The 18,040-nt window shown below is 39.8% G+C and overlaps 1 protein-coding gene across 1 annotated transcript in view; it reads right to left on the reverse strand.

The window, feature by feature from the left end:
* LOC128529752 (membrane-associated guanylate kinase, WW and PDZ domain-containing protein 2) overlaps positions 1-18,040 on the reverse strand; it is an 84,807-nt gene that overhangs the window by 40,008 nt on the left and 26,759 nt on the right. The window contains exon 4 of the mRNA XM_053503251.1: positions 1,231-1,350. Within this exon, the coding sequence (XP_053359226.1) occupies positions 1,231-1,350 (120 nt within the window). The remainder of the gene's footprint in view (positions 1-1,230; positions 1,351-18,040) is intronic.

The following is an 18,040-nucleotide window of genomic DNA, read 5'->3' on the forward strand; positions in this document are numbered from 1 at the left end:
AATCATGCTCAGGGGAGGGTTTAGAGCACTCATAATATGCTTTTATTGAAAAATTGCTAATTGCCCTTATTTTTGCAGACTCAAGGCACCTGATATTTATAGTATCAGGTAATCAATACAAAAAACTATGGCTGTGGCACTTTTTATTCTAATCCCCCCCCCCCCCCCCCCAAAAAAAAAAAAGATACAGTGAAAGCAGTCCTGTACTATTTTATAGTATTTTCACAGAAGACCATCGAACTGCATATTCGGTTCTTGCATAATGCTGATGATTTATTGACAGAGTAGCTTGCTAGCAAAGCATAAATCCTGGCCCAGGTTGGTCTGACAAGGTGAGAGTGACGTTTATGGTTCTGTGTAAATGCTGCAGCATCTTTTATGTTAATACATCTCCCTTTCTTAATCAGAAGAAGGAGGTGATCCTGCCCCAGAGAGCAATAACTCACCTATACTCCCTGTGAGCATTACATGGCCCATAACACCAGTGCAGAATATTAAATCGCTAAAGGTTTGAGAATTCATTGCTATATACAGTATATAAGTAATAGTGAATTGCTGTAGGTACATTTCTGTACTGCACTGTATATGCTTATAAATATACAACGTTGACATTCATGCAGAGTAACAGAATGTTTGTCTGGAGGAAAAAAAACAATGTCAGTGGAGGACGTCTGAGAAAAAGTCTTAATAATTAATTAATCCTGCTTAATCCTTTAACATTCTCCTCAACCTTTTGGTAGAGCACATTTTATGTCATTATATCTTAATTGAATAGTGTGCCAAACTTAACCTTCACAGCATAATAAAGAAATAAATCTACATGTATGTGATCTAATGGTCAAAAACATTTGTACAGCTGCACCATCACAAAAAAAGTTGTGGGTATTTTTTTTTGTATTTGTACGGTAATCGTGCTGACTCTTTTACCATTAAATGACATATCAACCATTTGGACGAGGCATATACTGGAGTCAAAAAATTTACTGTTTATTGCCTCAAGGAAGTGAAAAAATACAAATGTATAGTTTTTCTAATGTTTTTCTTCCTGAGGGTGTTAAAGTGTTAAAGTCGGCATGCTCATACATAATTTCAGATTGAAGTCAGTATCAAGAGACTTCATTTGACATTTTCTATTTTAACACTTCAAACTCTTCCACTTTTTCTTTTTTCCTTTCAGCAAAGTCCTTATAATACAGTTTCTAAAGTGGGTGCCACATTAAAATGACTGACCTTTGAATTTGCCGCTCTCCAGCAGAGCTCCTGACTCCTCTAGAGAGAAGAATTCTTCAACAGACACAAAGTTATAATCCACTCCTGAGATCTCGCCATCCCGAGGCTGTCTCGTCGTACCTACAGTTTTCACATAAAAAAAGAGCAAAGTAAACAACTGATGCCTTCATCCCTTTATTAGCCGTCTTGATGAGAAACCAACCTTTGACTTCAAATATAACTGAAATCATGGGGTCTTTAATACATTTCATTCATTACACATACATTACTGCATAGTGAAATCATTTTTTCAAGTTTCTGTTTGTAAGGAGCAAAATGCGCAGAGTCAGCCATGAGCCATGGAGCAGGCAGGGTTAAGGGCCTAACTCAAGGGCCCAACATCGGCAACCTGGTGGAGCTGGGGCTTGCCCCGCTGACCTTCCAATCAGTAACTCAGAACCTTAACACACTGAGCCAATACCTTTCTGTTACGGTCAAAAAAAATCCTTAAAATGCTAATCCAGTTTTAAACTTCCAAATATCATGTTGTTGGTCTTTCGGCTGCTCCCGGCAAGGGGTCGCCACAGCGAAATACCCAGTCCGCACTACAACTTGGCACAGGTTTTACGCCGGATACCCTTCCTGACGCAACCCTCCCATTTTATCCGGGCTTGAGACCAGCACTGCATCCAGTGGCTGGGGTTGGGCACTGGATGGGAATCGAACCCGGGCCTTTCGCATGGCAGGCGAAACACCTATCACCGACCTACCACATACCATTTTTTTTTTCAAATGATCAATCTTAATCTAAATCTCATTTAAAACAGGCACTTAAAGAGGTCCTATTATGCTTTTTCAAATATTTTCTTTCATGTGGTGTGTCATGTAGCTGTATGTGAACAAAAACTATCTGCACTATCTGTGACGCTGACAGTACACGATAAATTGAGTTTTTGTCTATAAAAAAAAAAGAATCGTCTCAGATTCGCCTAAACGAGTCGTTAGCAAATCTATTTTTACTCTGTTACGGATCCACGTCACTCCGTTACATATTTGCATAATGTCCACCCACGTTCTACGTCGCAAACAGCGTGTCCGCCATCTTACAATTAACGTTACAGTACCACACTTTTGTTAATGTGACCAAGCATTCATGCCAGGTTCGCTTAAACACTTTGTAATATATAGAAACAATAAAAACATGAGCGAACAAAATACTTTTTAACTGTTTATTCTCTCTAATTCACCAAAACTGAACTTAAAATTCGCAAAGTGGCAGGGCGCATGCACATGCACATGCGCACTTCGCGTGTGCGGAGGCATTTTTTCCCTCAGGGTTTGCCGTTGAGGTAAAAGTAGTAGTAATAGAAAGTAGTAGTAATGGTGGAACAGTGCTTCAGTTATTTGTTTGGACGAGAGAAGGAGAGATTGTTGTGGATAATTTTCTTTTGATAATTTTTTTAACCAGATTATCTTTGACTGGACATATTCTATGGACTTCTCACCCTCCGTCATCGGCCTCTCGGACTTCATTAACCCCGGTGAGACCGAACCATACTCGGTATACTCGGATAACACGCATACAATAAACACAGACTTCGGACATTTTCCACTCACTCGCACACATACCATTTATTATATATAGTTTGTAAATATATGAATAGTTTGTAAATATATGAAATATATGAATATATATTATATATACAAACTATATATAATAAACGGTATATCTTTGTTTGGTTGTTGTGCACCTTTTTCATTTACTTTATTTAGTTTTGTATAATACACGTTTGCTTTATCTACTTGTTTGTGTTTGTCCTTTTTGGTCACCGGCCTTTTAACGCAACACCGACACAAAGATAAAAGACCTCTCGATTTTTGTAGCCACAGTTAATATAAAATTAGCTGGTCCTTACACGGTAACACCGACGCACCCTTTTTCTATGTATTGACGGGTCTCCAGAGCCGTTGTTCAGTTATGGTCATGGGCGTTTCATTTTCCGACACACGCTGTAGCGGTTGACCAATCATAAATCACTGCGCCATCTGACTAATCACAGCAGTGAGGGCTCACGGAAAGGAGGGGTTTAGACAGACTGAATCTTCGAACTGCTTCACACGAGTCGTTTACGAATCATTTAGAAATGGGATCAAATTAAATCTATTTTTAGACAAAACTGAAGTGTTTTTTGACCTTGCATACATGTAAACCTGTTTTAAGAGACTCATCAAGCAATATTAGCAACCTTAAAGTGCCATAATTGGACCTCTTTAAATGAATGAATGAATAAATGAAAGGCAAGACCTAGATAAACAAACGCAATTTTGCTAGCAGGAAACCAGCTATCTGGCTATTTGGGATAGCAGGAGGACTGTTTCAAAATTGATGGTCACTTAAACAAAAATAGGACATTTAAGCCCAATCCCAATTCTACCCCTTACCCCTACACTTAGCCCTACCCCTCCGTTTGGCGCGTTCATGTGACGGGGTAGGGGTGTCTTATTTCTCTTTTGGTTGGAGGGGTAGGGGTAATGGGAAGGGCCAGATAGCCCTCCAAACGAAGATTTTTCGGGACCTCACTTCAAACGAAGGGCTAAGCGAAATTTTCAACATGGCTGCTCACTCGAGCAAGCAGTAGGGGTAGAAAATAGAATTGGGATCAGGCTTTTTTGTACGGAAACTCTCTGGGCAACCCAAATCACTTTCTTCCTCTTTTCCCTCAACATTTTCTACTCTTCTTTGTCATGATTGTCAGGTGAACAGGTTTTTCATGACAATGCCGCAAATGGTCCTGACCAATCATGCTGTTCAAACATCTCCATTCTGACATGTCCTGTCATCAGACTTTTGCAGGATCTATACGGTTACACGGTGTCACTCCATCAATCTTCCCCTCCATTATTCTCCTTACTGTCTGACATACACGCGCACACTCACAATCCCTCACAATTCAAAATCGAATCAAGTCCCTTGATCATCTCAGTTTTATTTGTCCTCCTCGCCCCCGAGGTGCTGCATTCTTAGCTTTATTAGTTTGTCTGTGTGTGTGCGTGTGTGTGTGTGTGTGTGTGTGTGTATTGACATATTCAGTTCACATAACCAGAGGCTCTGTTTTGTTCTTCGACCAAGCTGCTTCTCACCACGCCCGCCAAATGTCAATCAACACATGTCCAGAAGCCATTTAGAAAAGGGTTTCTATGCTGTCCAATAATCTGAAGTGACCTGAAGGGTGTGCGCGTGTATGTGTGTGTGTGTATGTGTTCGCATGTGAATAAGAACCGGAAACTCGGCTCTACACAAAACAAGACGTTCTCATATAGAAGCATGCTTGAATATTGATTAATGAAGTGCAAGGCAATAGAAACTTCTCTAATCATCATTATTTAGTAGCTATCAATAATTAACAATGTGACTACTGGGGTGAAAAAATAAAAAGCTTTTCTGAATAATGTGAAGAATGACAGCCTTAATTGGATCTCCATGACAACACCTAGTTAGATCTATCACTGACTGTCCAACCTCGATTGGAAATAACATCTCACAATACTGGAGAATTCATCCTCGCTTAATACATGGAACAAGAAAGAGCCTTTGATTAAAATCAACATGCTTCTCCTGATGTTTTTTTTTAAGCATTTTAGCTAATACTAATGACACAAATATGCAGATGCATGCACGCACACACGGCAAAGTCTCTCTATTTCATTCAGACAGTCTGATTTAATCCAGGGTAATGAAATCACAGAGGTGACTGGGAAGTTCACATTCGGAAATTGGATAACAAATGAATAACATGTTTGTACTACAGAGACGTGTGGGACTTTCACTAGCTAACAGCAGAATGTGAAGTAAAGTGCTCTGGGCTTCAAACAGCTTTCAGACAGCTTATTCTATCAGAGTTTTTACGAGAAACTGGGCAAGCTTTGAAACAACAAATCAGAAAAACGTATGCGCACCACGGTAATCTTTTCTAAGGAAACACTTCCTTTCCCATTGGCCGAACTTATGGTGTAGTACCGTGGTAGCCATTACACGAATGTCCACCTTCATGAAGTCCTTTTTCACAACAGTATCTCTTTTGTGTGACAAAGAATCTACGTACATATAAGCAACCGTTCTGGTGAATTGCCTATGAGACAGCGCATTCACTGCCGCACTTAAGAGCTATTACTGGGTGGCACGGTGGATTAATGGTTAGCACTGTTGCCTTGCACCTACAGTGTCCGGGTTTGATTCCCAACTTGGGTTGGTGTGCATGGAGCTTGCATGTTCTCCCTGTGCTTAATTTCCTCTGGGTGGTCCGGTTTCCTCCCACAGTCCAAAGATTGCAGATTAGGTTAATTGGCGTTCCCAAATGGCCCATAGCATGTATGTGTGTGTGTTTATGTGCCCTGGAATGGACTGGCACAACATCCAGGGTATACCCTGCCTCATGCCCCAAGTGTCCTGAGATAGGCTTCATGCCCCCCGCGACCCTGTATACAGGATAAAGCAGGACAGACAATAAGTGAGTGAGTGTGAACAATTACTAACCCTGGTGGTCGAAAATGCAAAGTACAACAAGCACTAATAGCCCTTTCATCGATCCATCTAGGAACCTGAGTCGTCCAACTAGGGAACATGGAGGCCATTGGTGACCATTGGACTTATTCTGAACCATTTTTCGTGTATTTTCGGTCAACATTCACATGCACATTCACACGCACATTCACACACTAAGGGCAATTTGGGAACACCAATTAGCCTAATCTGCATGTCTTTGGACCGTGGGAGGAAACCGGAGAACCCGGTGGAAACCTACCAAGCATGGGGAGAACATGCAAACTCCATGCACGCAGACCCAATGTTGGAATCGAACCCAAGAAGTTTTGTCACATAAATAAAACAGTAAATTCACAACTGATAGCTTCTATTCTGCTAATTATTTCCACATGCGGTATGCTGTGGTAGACTTTAAAACTTATTCAAAAGAAAAACAAGCATTTAAAAATGGATGAAGAAATAATACCTCAGACGTTGTACAAATATGAGTGTCACGGTGTGCGCCTGTGATAGGCATGCACCTCAATCTGTTGTCGGGCCAGTGGGAACGGGTATGGTTGCGGCATCATCAGCACTAATGGATCACAAACTTGCTAATAGATAACGAGCTTCTCCCCGCGTTATAAAAGCAGGGCAGGGAGAGGAGCACGGGGTCTGGTCTGTCTGGTCTGATGCTAAAGATCCACAGAGCTAAATTGCACAGCGGACACTACAAACGTGGAAGAATGGCATGCGAGCGACTTCAAAGCAAACGAAACGGAAGGCAGTCATTCGATCGGCATGTGAAGGACAGCCGCATAAATGCTTCATAAGCTCCTTGCACTTGCATTCCCACACAGCCACCCTTTGTGTTCCTTCTGCTGAAGAGGTAACAGGCCGCTGAGCTTTTACGTTAAGGCCCACGTTCCCAGTCAGGAAAGCTCGCTCGCCAGCCTGTGTCTGGGCACTGCCACCAGGCCTGCACATGCACACCTTCACTACTTTACTTGCCTTTCTTTCCGTCCTCCCTTCTTAAACCCTTTTCCCTTTCCTATTTTTCTAAATAAAAACCCCCTTTTTCCTAAAACCTCGCCTTGTGTCTGTTTGTGTGGTGAAGCCCATGTGTTAAACCTGTTACAGTGATATTTCCTGGATTTGATGCCTTTTAAAAGGAATAACGTCAACTCTTTTAGTGCAAATGAGACCATGCCATAGAATACGCCGTACTTTATTTTAATAACTAATACAGTATTGACATTTTAAGCTTTCTAATTATTGAATCCAAAATATTGTAAAATGGAAAGCTAGTGGACTATGTAGGGTGTTTAATTCCTTGTTCCACTCACCAAGTAGTGCCCTTGTTCAGGGTGTTAGAGAGGGATTTGGTATTCAGCCTTACGTTAGAAGCTAATTAGCTTGGTAGCTCACTTTAACCGTTAACACATCATAGTTCAGAGGCGATTCTAAGCAACTTAAAAGCAGTTACTAAGGAGTCAGTGTTGTTTAACAGGTGTGTTTTCCTAATGTCTAGGCCTACATCAATGCTAATGTCATCCTGCACCACACACACATTCAAAAAGCTGAGATCCAGCTAAAATCTTTTTTTTTTTTGTCTCTATGAGTCTCACTTCTCTTTTAAAAATCTCATTTCAGTTTCCTCCTCTCTGTATTTGTTGAACGTGAAGGACATACTGATGATACCAGTGTCTGCTGTGGTAAGGGGTAGAGCTATCCAAAAAATCCTGGCACAACAAAGCGAAAATGCGTTCTGCTAGTGAGACGTACACAAAATATTCTGTCTTAATATAAGCTGTGGTCTAAATTAAATGGAAAAATAAAATAGACAAAACAAGTGCATTTGACCAGACTGTGCGATCTATTGTCTATGCAATCATTTCATCAAGCAGGTAACTATGGAGACCACATTTCAATATAATTTCATTGCATGCATTATTGATAAATGCCCCACTCTTATTTAATTTGCTCATGTTTTATGCCCTACTTTCATGTAGCAGGCAAAGGGGTGAAGCTTTCTCTCTCTCTCTCTTTTAATAAGTTGTCCTATTCCATGGCTTTGGTGTAATGGGTTAATAGATGAACCCTTCTTATTTATTCTAAAGAGCTAAAATAGGGGTTAAAAATCCTTACAGTGAGAGAGACAGTGAGAGTGAATGGAAGATTAAATTATCCATTAACCAGAGCAGGGCAGGGAAATGTCTTCACCCGAACATACAGTATGGACACTAATGACCTGCTTACTGACATGTTCTGTGTGAGCATTTAGTATTGACAATCCATAGATTAATGAGAGGTGTAGTATTGCTGGCTAATGAATCTTAGGAATGGTCTTCAGCACTTTATGCAACATAACACTTAAACGAGATCAATTATGCAAAATTATTATTTAAATACAGTAAATACTTTTGAACAATTGTCTATTGTGTTTCTATGCAAAAGAGAGAAAACACGTCCCCACCTCGTATTTCTCGTTTTTTAAAATCCCACTCCTTAATTTTGACTTTTAATCATGACATTTAGAATGTTCCTGAGAAAACAGGTGGTACATTTCTCTTCTGGTTTGGGGCCTTTATTAGCAACAGATTCACTGTGTTGAGCGACAAGATTTTCTCAAGCCCTAAAGATGGGTAGGTTAGTGACTAACTGCTAATGGATGACTTTGACCTCTTGAAATCTTAGTTGTGCTTTATATCACTGAGCATTGAGGTCATCACTTTGAATTAAAAGCTCTCACATATACTGTATCTATACTTATAATAAAACTGTAAAGTTGCCGTGTCGTACTGAACACTGAAGATATTTGCGAAAAAAATATTTGGGGGGACGTAGGATGAGCAATAGATGATTTTTGGAATTTTTGTCTATCTGTTTGTCTGTTTGTTTGTGCATGCATCATGTAAAAACTACTGAACTACCTTTAATAGGTTTTTAACAGATGCTTTTGGCCGTGCTTGAGGTAACATATACAGTAGGCTTTGTTTCATTGCAATCGGATATGCTACTTCAAAATTTAATAGAATGCGCCCTTATATCATTAAAAAAAATGATCTTAGGCCTCCGAGTGGCGCAGTGGTAAAGCGCTCGCCCTATCATACGAAAATTGCTGGTTCGAACCCCGGGTGATGCTGTTTTCCTCTCACAGCCGGAGGCACAGAGAGAGCTGATTGGCCGAGCTCTCTCAGGGGGGGAGGGATGAGAGGTACTTTGTGCTCCCACATTAGTCACGGCTCTACAGCCAATCAGGGGCGTCTGTGAGCTCGCGCACACGGAAGGAGCGGCTAGCACTTTCCTCCGAGTGTGTTACTCCGCCCCTAACGGTGCGCGAGCGAGTAGTTCGAAAAGATGCGGTCGGCTCGCGTCACATGGTTCGGAGGAAACCACGACTGAGTGGTTGTAGTAGCCTTGATGTGTGTGGGAGCCTCCTAGTGACGGGGAGTAATTGGCCATGACTAGATTGGGGAGAAAATCGGGGAAAAAAGAATTGGACAGGACTAAATTTTTGAAAAAAAAAAAAAAAATTATCTTAGAAGAACATTATTTTATCTCACAATTCAATAGATGGCGCTGTATTTTTTTAAATATGCTCTTATGAGTGTCGAATTGAAATCCACGTAATAAACACAATCTAACATCTTCTCTCGACGCACTTCACGATTACACGTAAAATTGAACAGATGGCATTGAACATTTTTTTAAAACGTGCTTATGAGTGTGTAGAAAAACCTTTTTCCCCCACTTGTTTTGTTCATCAGAACTGTGGGGGAAAAGGAAATAGCTTACAATATCCTGAACAAGACTAGATTAAAAAGTGGGCATTTTTCCCAAGTAGTTTTCAGTTTCTGCATTCTGACTGGCTAGAAACATGCACATCCTCAAAGGGATTTTAAAGCTACAGACACTAAATTGGCATGTTTGGAATAGGAGTGAAACTGAAAAAAAATCAAGAATGCAATGTTGCAGGATCTAAGTTATATTTAACAGACACATTTTGGAGCAGTCTAGGACTGAAAGGAATAAAAATTGTCAGCACTAGAAAACAATGATTGTAACCATAGAGAATAGCCAGAGAATCCTTATCCAGAGCGACTTACAGTAAGTTTATCTCATTATACCTTCAAACAGCTGAGAGTTAACCTCTACACTCAAGGGCCCACAAGCAGTAGCTTGGTGGTGCACGGGTTTGAACCCCTAACCTTCTGATCTGTTGTCCAACATCTTAACCACTGACCTAGCCCTGTTCTAGACATACGATACAACCTTCAAGTTAGAACCATTTTCTTTTGGGCTTTATGTCAGCTGCTATAAATAACGTAGACCCATACCATTAACTAACATTTTATTAGAATTCTTTTTGAACATTTTTTTTTTACTTTATTAAACAACAGCACTCTTAAATTCTCAAATTGAACTGTTCAGAATTGTTCTATGTTATGGTTCTTTATAACATTTATGTCATTTTTTGTTCCAAAATTCACATATGCATTACTGCTCAGAGAAATTCTTTATTTTTCCATATATCACAGCTTTGATAGGAGGCTGGGGTCTGAGCACAGGGTCAGCCATGATACACTCCCCTGATAACAGAGTTAAGAGAACAGCAACAACTTGATGGAGCTGGGGTTTGAACCATCAACCTTCCAAACAGTCACTCAGAGTCTTAAGACATTGAGTTACCGCTCCCTCATGACAATCACATGATGTTAATTGTATAAACCTGCATCTTGTTTAATTTGATTAGTCACTCTGTTTATAGCATGTGCTTCAGTTAGGGTCCTTGTCTTGTAGACAGATAGATACTTTTATTGATCCCAAAGAAAATTTCCAACATCCAGCAGCAAGGATAGTAACATAATAGACAATAAACATGCAGTTGCAATTATAGACCATTAATCATATATTGTAAAAAAAAAAAAAAAAACCTGGAAGGATCCTGCAGGAGCTTGTTTGATCTCAAGACTCCGTGACTCGTGCCAATCATGGCAATCACGGTCTTCACAGACTCCACGCACTCTGAGCCTACTACACCTAGAAGGAAGCGACCCTAAGAACTTTGCGCCTACTGAGCTTCCACCTGTGGACCCATGCCATTCACTCCGGCGACCCACGAAACCACAGTCCTTTTAATGAGCTTAACTAAAACTGCATACCTTTGAACAAGACTGTGCTTAATAAATCTGTTCCTGTTTGTGACCTCTGGTTTCCGTGTGTCAGACCTGTTACAATATATAAATTAAATAAATATGTGCAAATATCAATGAATGAGGATAAATATTGAAAATTGAGACGTGCAATGAGTTATAACCAGTTGAAAGGAACAGCAGTGCAACAATGAATGGTGGAAGACTGAGGTAAGCCAATGCAGATAAGGGTACAGTGGTTAATCAATAGGAATGTAGGTCCTACCGTCGCCGCGCTCGGCGGTACCGTTTGGCTTTGTGCGTTTGCTGGCTTTTACCGTTGAGTGGCGCTATATAACTACAGGCTGACGCCTCATGCCTTAGTTCATTCTCTGCTGGATTAATAAGACACGGAGTTTTAGAACTGCACGTAGTAGCGGATAAAATCAAGTAAAACATTGTAGTTAAACAAATTTATAATCACAGAACTAAAATGACGATACAAATGTAGAATTTAAATTAAATTAAATCTTATTAGGATCAAATTTAAACAAAATAAATGTTAACACAGTGAGCCTTTAAATTTTATCACGTGTAATTAGAAAAGACGCGTGTAGGGTTTTGTGTCGTCTTATATCTTGTGTTCTTTAAATTTATAGTAGATTTATTAACTGAAATAAATGACCATAAAATTAAAACAGTGTTAGGACGTTATACTGCGTCAGCTGATGTCGGTCATTCAGCCCCGCTCGTCTTTGTGCGTTATTATAAGAATGAAATGCAGTAGACTGTTATGATTTGTAACGGGTTCGACACATGTTACTCAAACAACTCAGTTCAGGTGTAAGTAAATCCAATAAAAGGTATTTGAGTGTTATGATAGTTGTAATATAACAGATGCGCACTGAATACTAAACCTAAACCAGGCACGGAGATTAATGAACCAAGATAGCCCCCATACCCGTTTAAAAAATAAATAAATAAATACCAAATAATATTATTGTGTATAGACTGATTAAAAACAATGCAATTTATGCTATCATAAGGAAAATAACAAGTTCTTCCATTCCAATGATTAAAAACGGTAACAATGTCAACTTTAGAATCTAGAATCCAGGAGATTAAAATTAAACAAATTGAAATCACTGAAAGTCAGCCTCAGATTCAAGAGGTTTTTAAAGTGGGGAGAAGTGCACTTCAGTTCCTCTGAATGTATAGGTGAGAACAGCCGATTCACACCTGGGGAGGGTGAATAATTTGTATTTGAATGTTGTCTGGCATTGTAAAGCACCATAGTGACACTAAAAGAACAACCCAGGATTAATAGGAGTTCTTATACTGCATAAACATTATTTAGCACAAAAAAATTCCTCGCGCTCGGGAAAACTATGCGTGCGGTTGAGCGCTGGTTAGACTATAGGAAATTAAATCGGAGGGTTTTTATTTAGACTATTAAAAAAATAACCTGCGTCTATTTTTAGGCGTGCCAGCTGCCACTTTTTAGTTAGAAGTTTTCAATACAAAGCTTATAATGCCCACATGACATGACGGAATAAGGCACGGCTGGTGATGATTGGGGTTTGTTGGGTTACAGTGGATTTTACTACGCGGTGTAAGTGCAATGGCCATCCGTCTGCTCGCGCTGACTCTGCTCTCCGCGGATGGCCGTACCGCCCCCCTCCCACCTCTCGCTCCTTTGATGTCCCCGGGGCGCGTTCCATTTGCCCTGCTTGCATGCCGCACTTCCGCGTTGTTGCACGCGCGCTGCATACACAGCGCGTAGTAAAATCCACTGTAGCCCAACAAACCCCGAGTATTTTATAGCGCGGGGTGCAAGCCCGGGCCATTAGCAACGATAGCTCACCAGTCATGTGTAATTCTGCGGTCCCGCTGCTTCGCATGTCTGAAGGGGAGGCCGCCTAACTAGTGAGCGAGGAGCGATATTGATTTGGGCGCACGCCGTGACAGGCTGAAAAAACTGTGTCAGATTAATGTGCAAAAACTATATAATAAAACTATATAAGACTACATGCCTTTATAAGACTTAACTTTTATTTAAGCGCACTCACAATAACGAAAAAACGTTGTAATTTTGTAAGTGTTGTGATTTTGTAAGTGTTGTAAGCTGTGCTGCTCTGTATTGTTTTTGGTGAACTTGAGCGCGTCAGAAAATGAACGCAAACGTTTTTTTTAAATGGTTAGAGTCAGTCTGCTTGCTGTTTTCCCGACGCGTTCATAATCATTTAATCATTAGCGCTGATTAAAACTATGGAGTAAATTAAAGAGGAGAATCACGATTCTGAAGTCCTGAGCCCAAACCTCATTTAAATAAAATTAACAAATACTATAAGTAAAAAAAAAACAATAGTCCACGTTTAGAAACCGTTTATAAATTCTTTTCGACATGAGTTGGCCCGGTGTTATGCGCAGAGCGCCGGGAGATTTCCTGAAGCTCAGAAATCACTGGGGCATTTTTTCTAAATAGCCGCTATCTTTAATAACTGATGGAGGTTTTAAGCTGTATACACACGCATTCCTGCCTAAACAACTCTTAAAACTACACCTGTGACACAATAACAGTAATATTTCAAACATTCTGCAGGCTGATATTTGGAGAAAGGAAAGAATAATGAATAAACCAGTTGTTGGGTCAAAATAACCCAACCAGGTGTTCATTTGTAAACTACATCTCATATGAGCCAACATGAGCAACCCAACAATGTGTTTAAAGTACCTGAAATAATCCAGAACTTAAATAACAATAAACCGATACAGAGATACGCTGTATAACGGTCACTGTTGTATTTACGGCAACGAGCGAAAATGTCACTTTGCGCCACCTGGCGGCCATTTTACGAATGACTTTGAAATGCAACTGATTTATTTTGGCCGCTGACGTTTTTACGCGGCGGTGAGCGCGACGGTAATAACCATTCCAATTGATCAACTACTGTATACGAGTGGGTAAATAAATAAAAGTATGACTGTGAACAGTAAGTATCTGTTATGAAGGAAAAAAACATCAATTATACGATCTTATGTAAAAGTTTACATAACCCTTGATAAATAACAGACATTGGTGTTCCAAAATTGTTTTTTATTTCTTTTGGAAATTGAAAAAAGTCACAATATTTTCAGCAAACATTAATGCATAGTTACTTCTAATGCCATAAATTAAACAAAAATTAAAAATTAAATCATTATAATGGCACTGAGCAAAAATGTGGGCACTCTAAAAGTTCCAGAGTCTTAGATTCTTTTTACAAGGTTTTAGACCTTAATCAGCTCGTTAGATCTGATGCATGGCAACAGCTGTCATTAGTAAATGCCAATTTCTAAGCTTTACAAATACTTTGACTCTTCAAACCTTGTGCACACATTTGTGGACACTCAACAACCATGGGTTCCTCTAAGCAGCTGTGTAAGACTCTGAAAATGAAAGTCATTGATGCCCACAATGCAGGAGGCTACAAGAAGATCCAACGTCAGAAGTATGAAACAGAACATCTACTGAAGCCTGATTCGTTTTGGAAACAAGTGCTGTGGACTGATGAAGTTAAAACAGAACTCTTTGACCACAATCAGCAAAGGCATGTTTGGAGAAAAAAAAAAAAGCAGCATTTCATAAAAAGAACACCTTGCCAACTATTAAACATGAGGGTGGATCTATCATGCTTTGGGGTTGTGTTGCAGCCAGTGGCACAGGAAACATTGCACGGGTGGAGGAAAGAATGGATTCCACTAAATATCAGGAAATTCTGGAAGCAAACATCACATCATCTGTAAAGAAGCTAAAGAGGATGGCTTCTACAACAGGACAATGATCCTAAACATACCTTCAAATCCACTATGGAATACCTCAGGAGACTTAAGCTGAAGGTTTTGGAACGGCCATTACAGTGCCTTGATTTTAACATTAGTGTGGGTAGATCTTAAAAGAGCTGTGCATGCAAAATAACCAAAGAACATTACAGAACTAGAAGCCTTTTGCAAAGAAGAATCGGAGAAATTCCCAAGTACAAGAATTGAAAGACTTTTAGCTGGCTATAAAAAGCGTTTGCGAGCCGTGATATCTGCCAGAGGAGGTGTTACTAAGTACTGTTTATGTAGGGTGCCCAAATTTTTGCACAGTGCCACAATAATGCTTCTATTTTTTTATCTTTGTTCAATTCATGACATAAAAAATGTATCATGGTTTGCTAAAAAATATTGTGCATTTTTTCCATTTCCAAGAGAGACAATGGTAACATCTTTTTCATTTAAAAAAATTACCAAAATCTGTTATTGGGGTGCCTAAACTTTTGCACAGGACAAGGAATTTCTATTAAGTCCCCAGGCACCATAAAGAGGTGTGAAAGCAGTGTATGGCCCTGGGAACAAAGGATTTCCTGAGTCCGCTACTGAACATGCTTTTCTGCTTGGCAAAAGTTCCATACAGTGGGTGGCTGGTGTTGGACGGTGGACAGTATTTTGTTCAAGGTCATCCTTTGTAACACCAGCTCCAATGAATCCCGCTTAAAGCCTACCACAGATTCTGCTCTTCTGACCAACTTGTTCAGTCGAGTAGCATCTCTGCATTTAAGGTTTCCTTCGCCAAAACACTACAGCATAGAAGAGAATACTGGCCACCACTGAGTTGTAGAACATCTGTAGGCGTTTTTTGCAGATGCTAAAAGAGCCCAGTTTCCTCAGGAAGAACACTCGACTCTGACTAATTTATGAGTAGCCCTAGGTATTTATATGTCCTCACCACCTCGACCTCAATGGAAACCAGTAGTTGTGTGGACCCAGTCTGATAAAAGTTTATCACAATCTCCTTGGTCGTAGAGGTGTTCAGCTGGAGGTGATTTGTCCTGCACCAGGTCACAAAATCCTCCACAAGGCTCCTGTACTCGCCCCCCTGTCCAGGAATATACATACAACTTGTTTATACTGATCTTCCCGAGCCTGATGCACCCCACAATGGAAGTGTCATCAGAGAACTTCTGCATGTAATGTGACTTTGAACTGTACCTGAAGTCTGGAGTATACCGGGTGAACAGAAAGGGGGAAAGTACAGTCCCCTGAGGAGCTCCAATACTGCTGACCATGGTCTCAGAGGTGCAGTATTTCATCCTGACATACTGTGGTCTCCTAGTGAGGTAGTCTCTAATCCAGGTCACCAAGTATAGGAGGGGCTGGATGGTGTTGAAAGCACTGGAGAAATTGAAGAACATGTACACAATACACTTTCCTTTGTTGAGCTGGGAGAAGCTATAGGATGACAACGTCAACACCAGCCTTCCCACCAGCAGGGGATCCAGTGCATGATAGATTAAGAATCAGTCGCTCAAAGGTCATCTGTGTCTGTTGTCTTTAACGGCGTGGCCCTGTTGTATCTGTGGTCTGTTTTTTGTTACCATTATCTTGAGCATTATCATCAGCCTGTAGTTTCGATCCCAGCCATTATAATAGTTTCTGAATATCCTGCTGTTTGGAGTTTATTTGGTCATTTATAATGCTAAAACATCACTTTATTAAAGAACAGACTGCACTTGCATCCTGGTTCAACTCCAGACGTGACAACACGAGCACTGACAATTCTGATGACTGTAATACAAATGATGGTGTCCTCTCATCTAATAGAGTGCATTATAATTACATTTTTATCTTTCTATTAATTCTGGCAAATAAGGAGATTTAACATTTGTTGAAGAAGTCTCCAGTGCGAGTGTCACTAATATTTCCACCACAGGAAAGTCTTGGAGACAGAGATCAATCTGCTTTGTGGTTTCTGTGTAAGATGGATGACAGGCTGAATTTGAAGTCTTATTAATTTAAAGACAGAGCCTAGTAAAGGGATGATGGTTTAAAGTCCTATGCTATAACGTAAGCGATAATGTAAATGAACTTGTCTTGTGAATGTTTAGTGAATTCAATAATAACTATAAATGAAAAAAATGCATGCTATTTATTAAACAATTATATATATATATATATATATATATATATATATATATATATACACACACTGTGTACAGTATAGTTTTTCCATATTGAGCCATATTATGCTGCTACTGTATGTCAAGGAACATTTCCCTAAATCGTATTTAATTTCATAATTATACTTCCAAAAACAGCAATCTGTTACAGGTTTTGTCCCTGCTATCACTGTATACTGCAACACACCCTGCAGTGCACTGCATCCAATTTGTTTATACTGATCTCCCCGAGCCAAAGCGAGTCAGATCAGAGAAGCCAGCCTAAGGCAGCTCTTCCCTTCTGTCTGCTTGGCTTAGTGGCAGCAAAACATTGCCATTGGTTCATCAGGACAATATAAAAAAAAAAAAAGAAAAAACAACTCTCAGCTGCATTACTCTATTTAAATATTTAACGCACCATTATATTAAGTAAATATTGAATAGATTTGTTTATGGTATATAGATACCTACTGTAGAATAGCAGGATCCTGATTCAAAAGCCAGTAAAGAGACCATCTACTAATAACCGTGCTTGTTCATTTCGAAGAAAAGGTTAATGTATCGTCACTGCAACATAAGCATGTGATTTCTGCCACCACTTCCATGATAAAATCCGACATGCAGCTGTGAATAAATGCATTTCGTGAGAAACAAGTGACTAAATTTAGCAGTGATAAGAGACACTATACATGAGCTGAAGCATGCAGCTGTAGTGAAAAAGACATCCAGCCCAGCCCGCTTCATCACAATCACAACTTCATCGCAGCTTAGACTGAAAGCCATGACCCATAAAGGAGTAAAAATTATGCCGCTACCTTTGTTTCAGCTTATGCATTTATGCGTTTGGCAACTCGAGTCTTTTTAGACTAGAATATGAATTTATAGTGCATAATATGGTCCTGTATTATTTTATGATTTGTAGGTCGACTTGTTTATTAGATGAATGCGTATTATTCTTGGATTTATAGTTAATAGAAGCGAGAGAGACAAAAAGAGAGAGGGAGAGACAGAAAGAGAGAGAGTTACAAATAAGTTAACGCAGAAAGACAGGTGAACAAATAGAGATCGTTTTGCCATATGTGTCTTAATATTCATTCATAAACTATATTGTGGAAGATTTAGGCTATGCACCCGTACAACTCACTGTTAGAGAGATCTTGAATAAATCTCATAAGGCTATACCTTTAGTCATGCAAGATCCTTGAATTGTAAGC

The sequence above is a fragment of the Clarias gariepinus genome, chromosome 9, assembly GCF_024256425.1.
Source record: "Clarias gariepinus isolate MV-2021 ecotype Netherlands chromosome 9, CGAR_prim_01v2, whole genome shotgun sequence".
NCBI lineage: Eukaryota > Metazoa > Chordata > Actinopteri > Siluriformes > Clariidae > Clarias > Clarias gariepinus.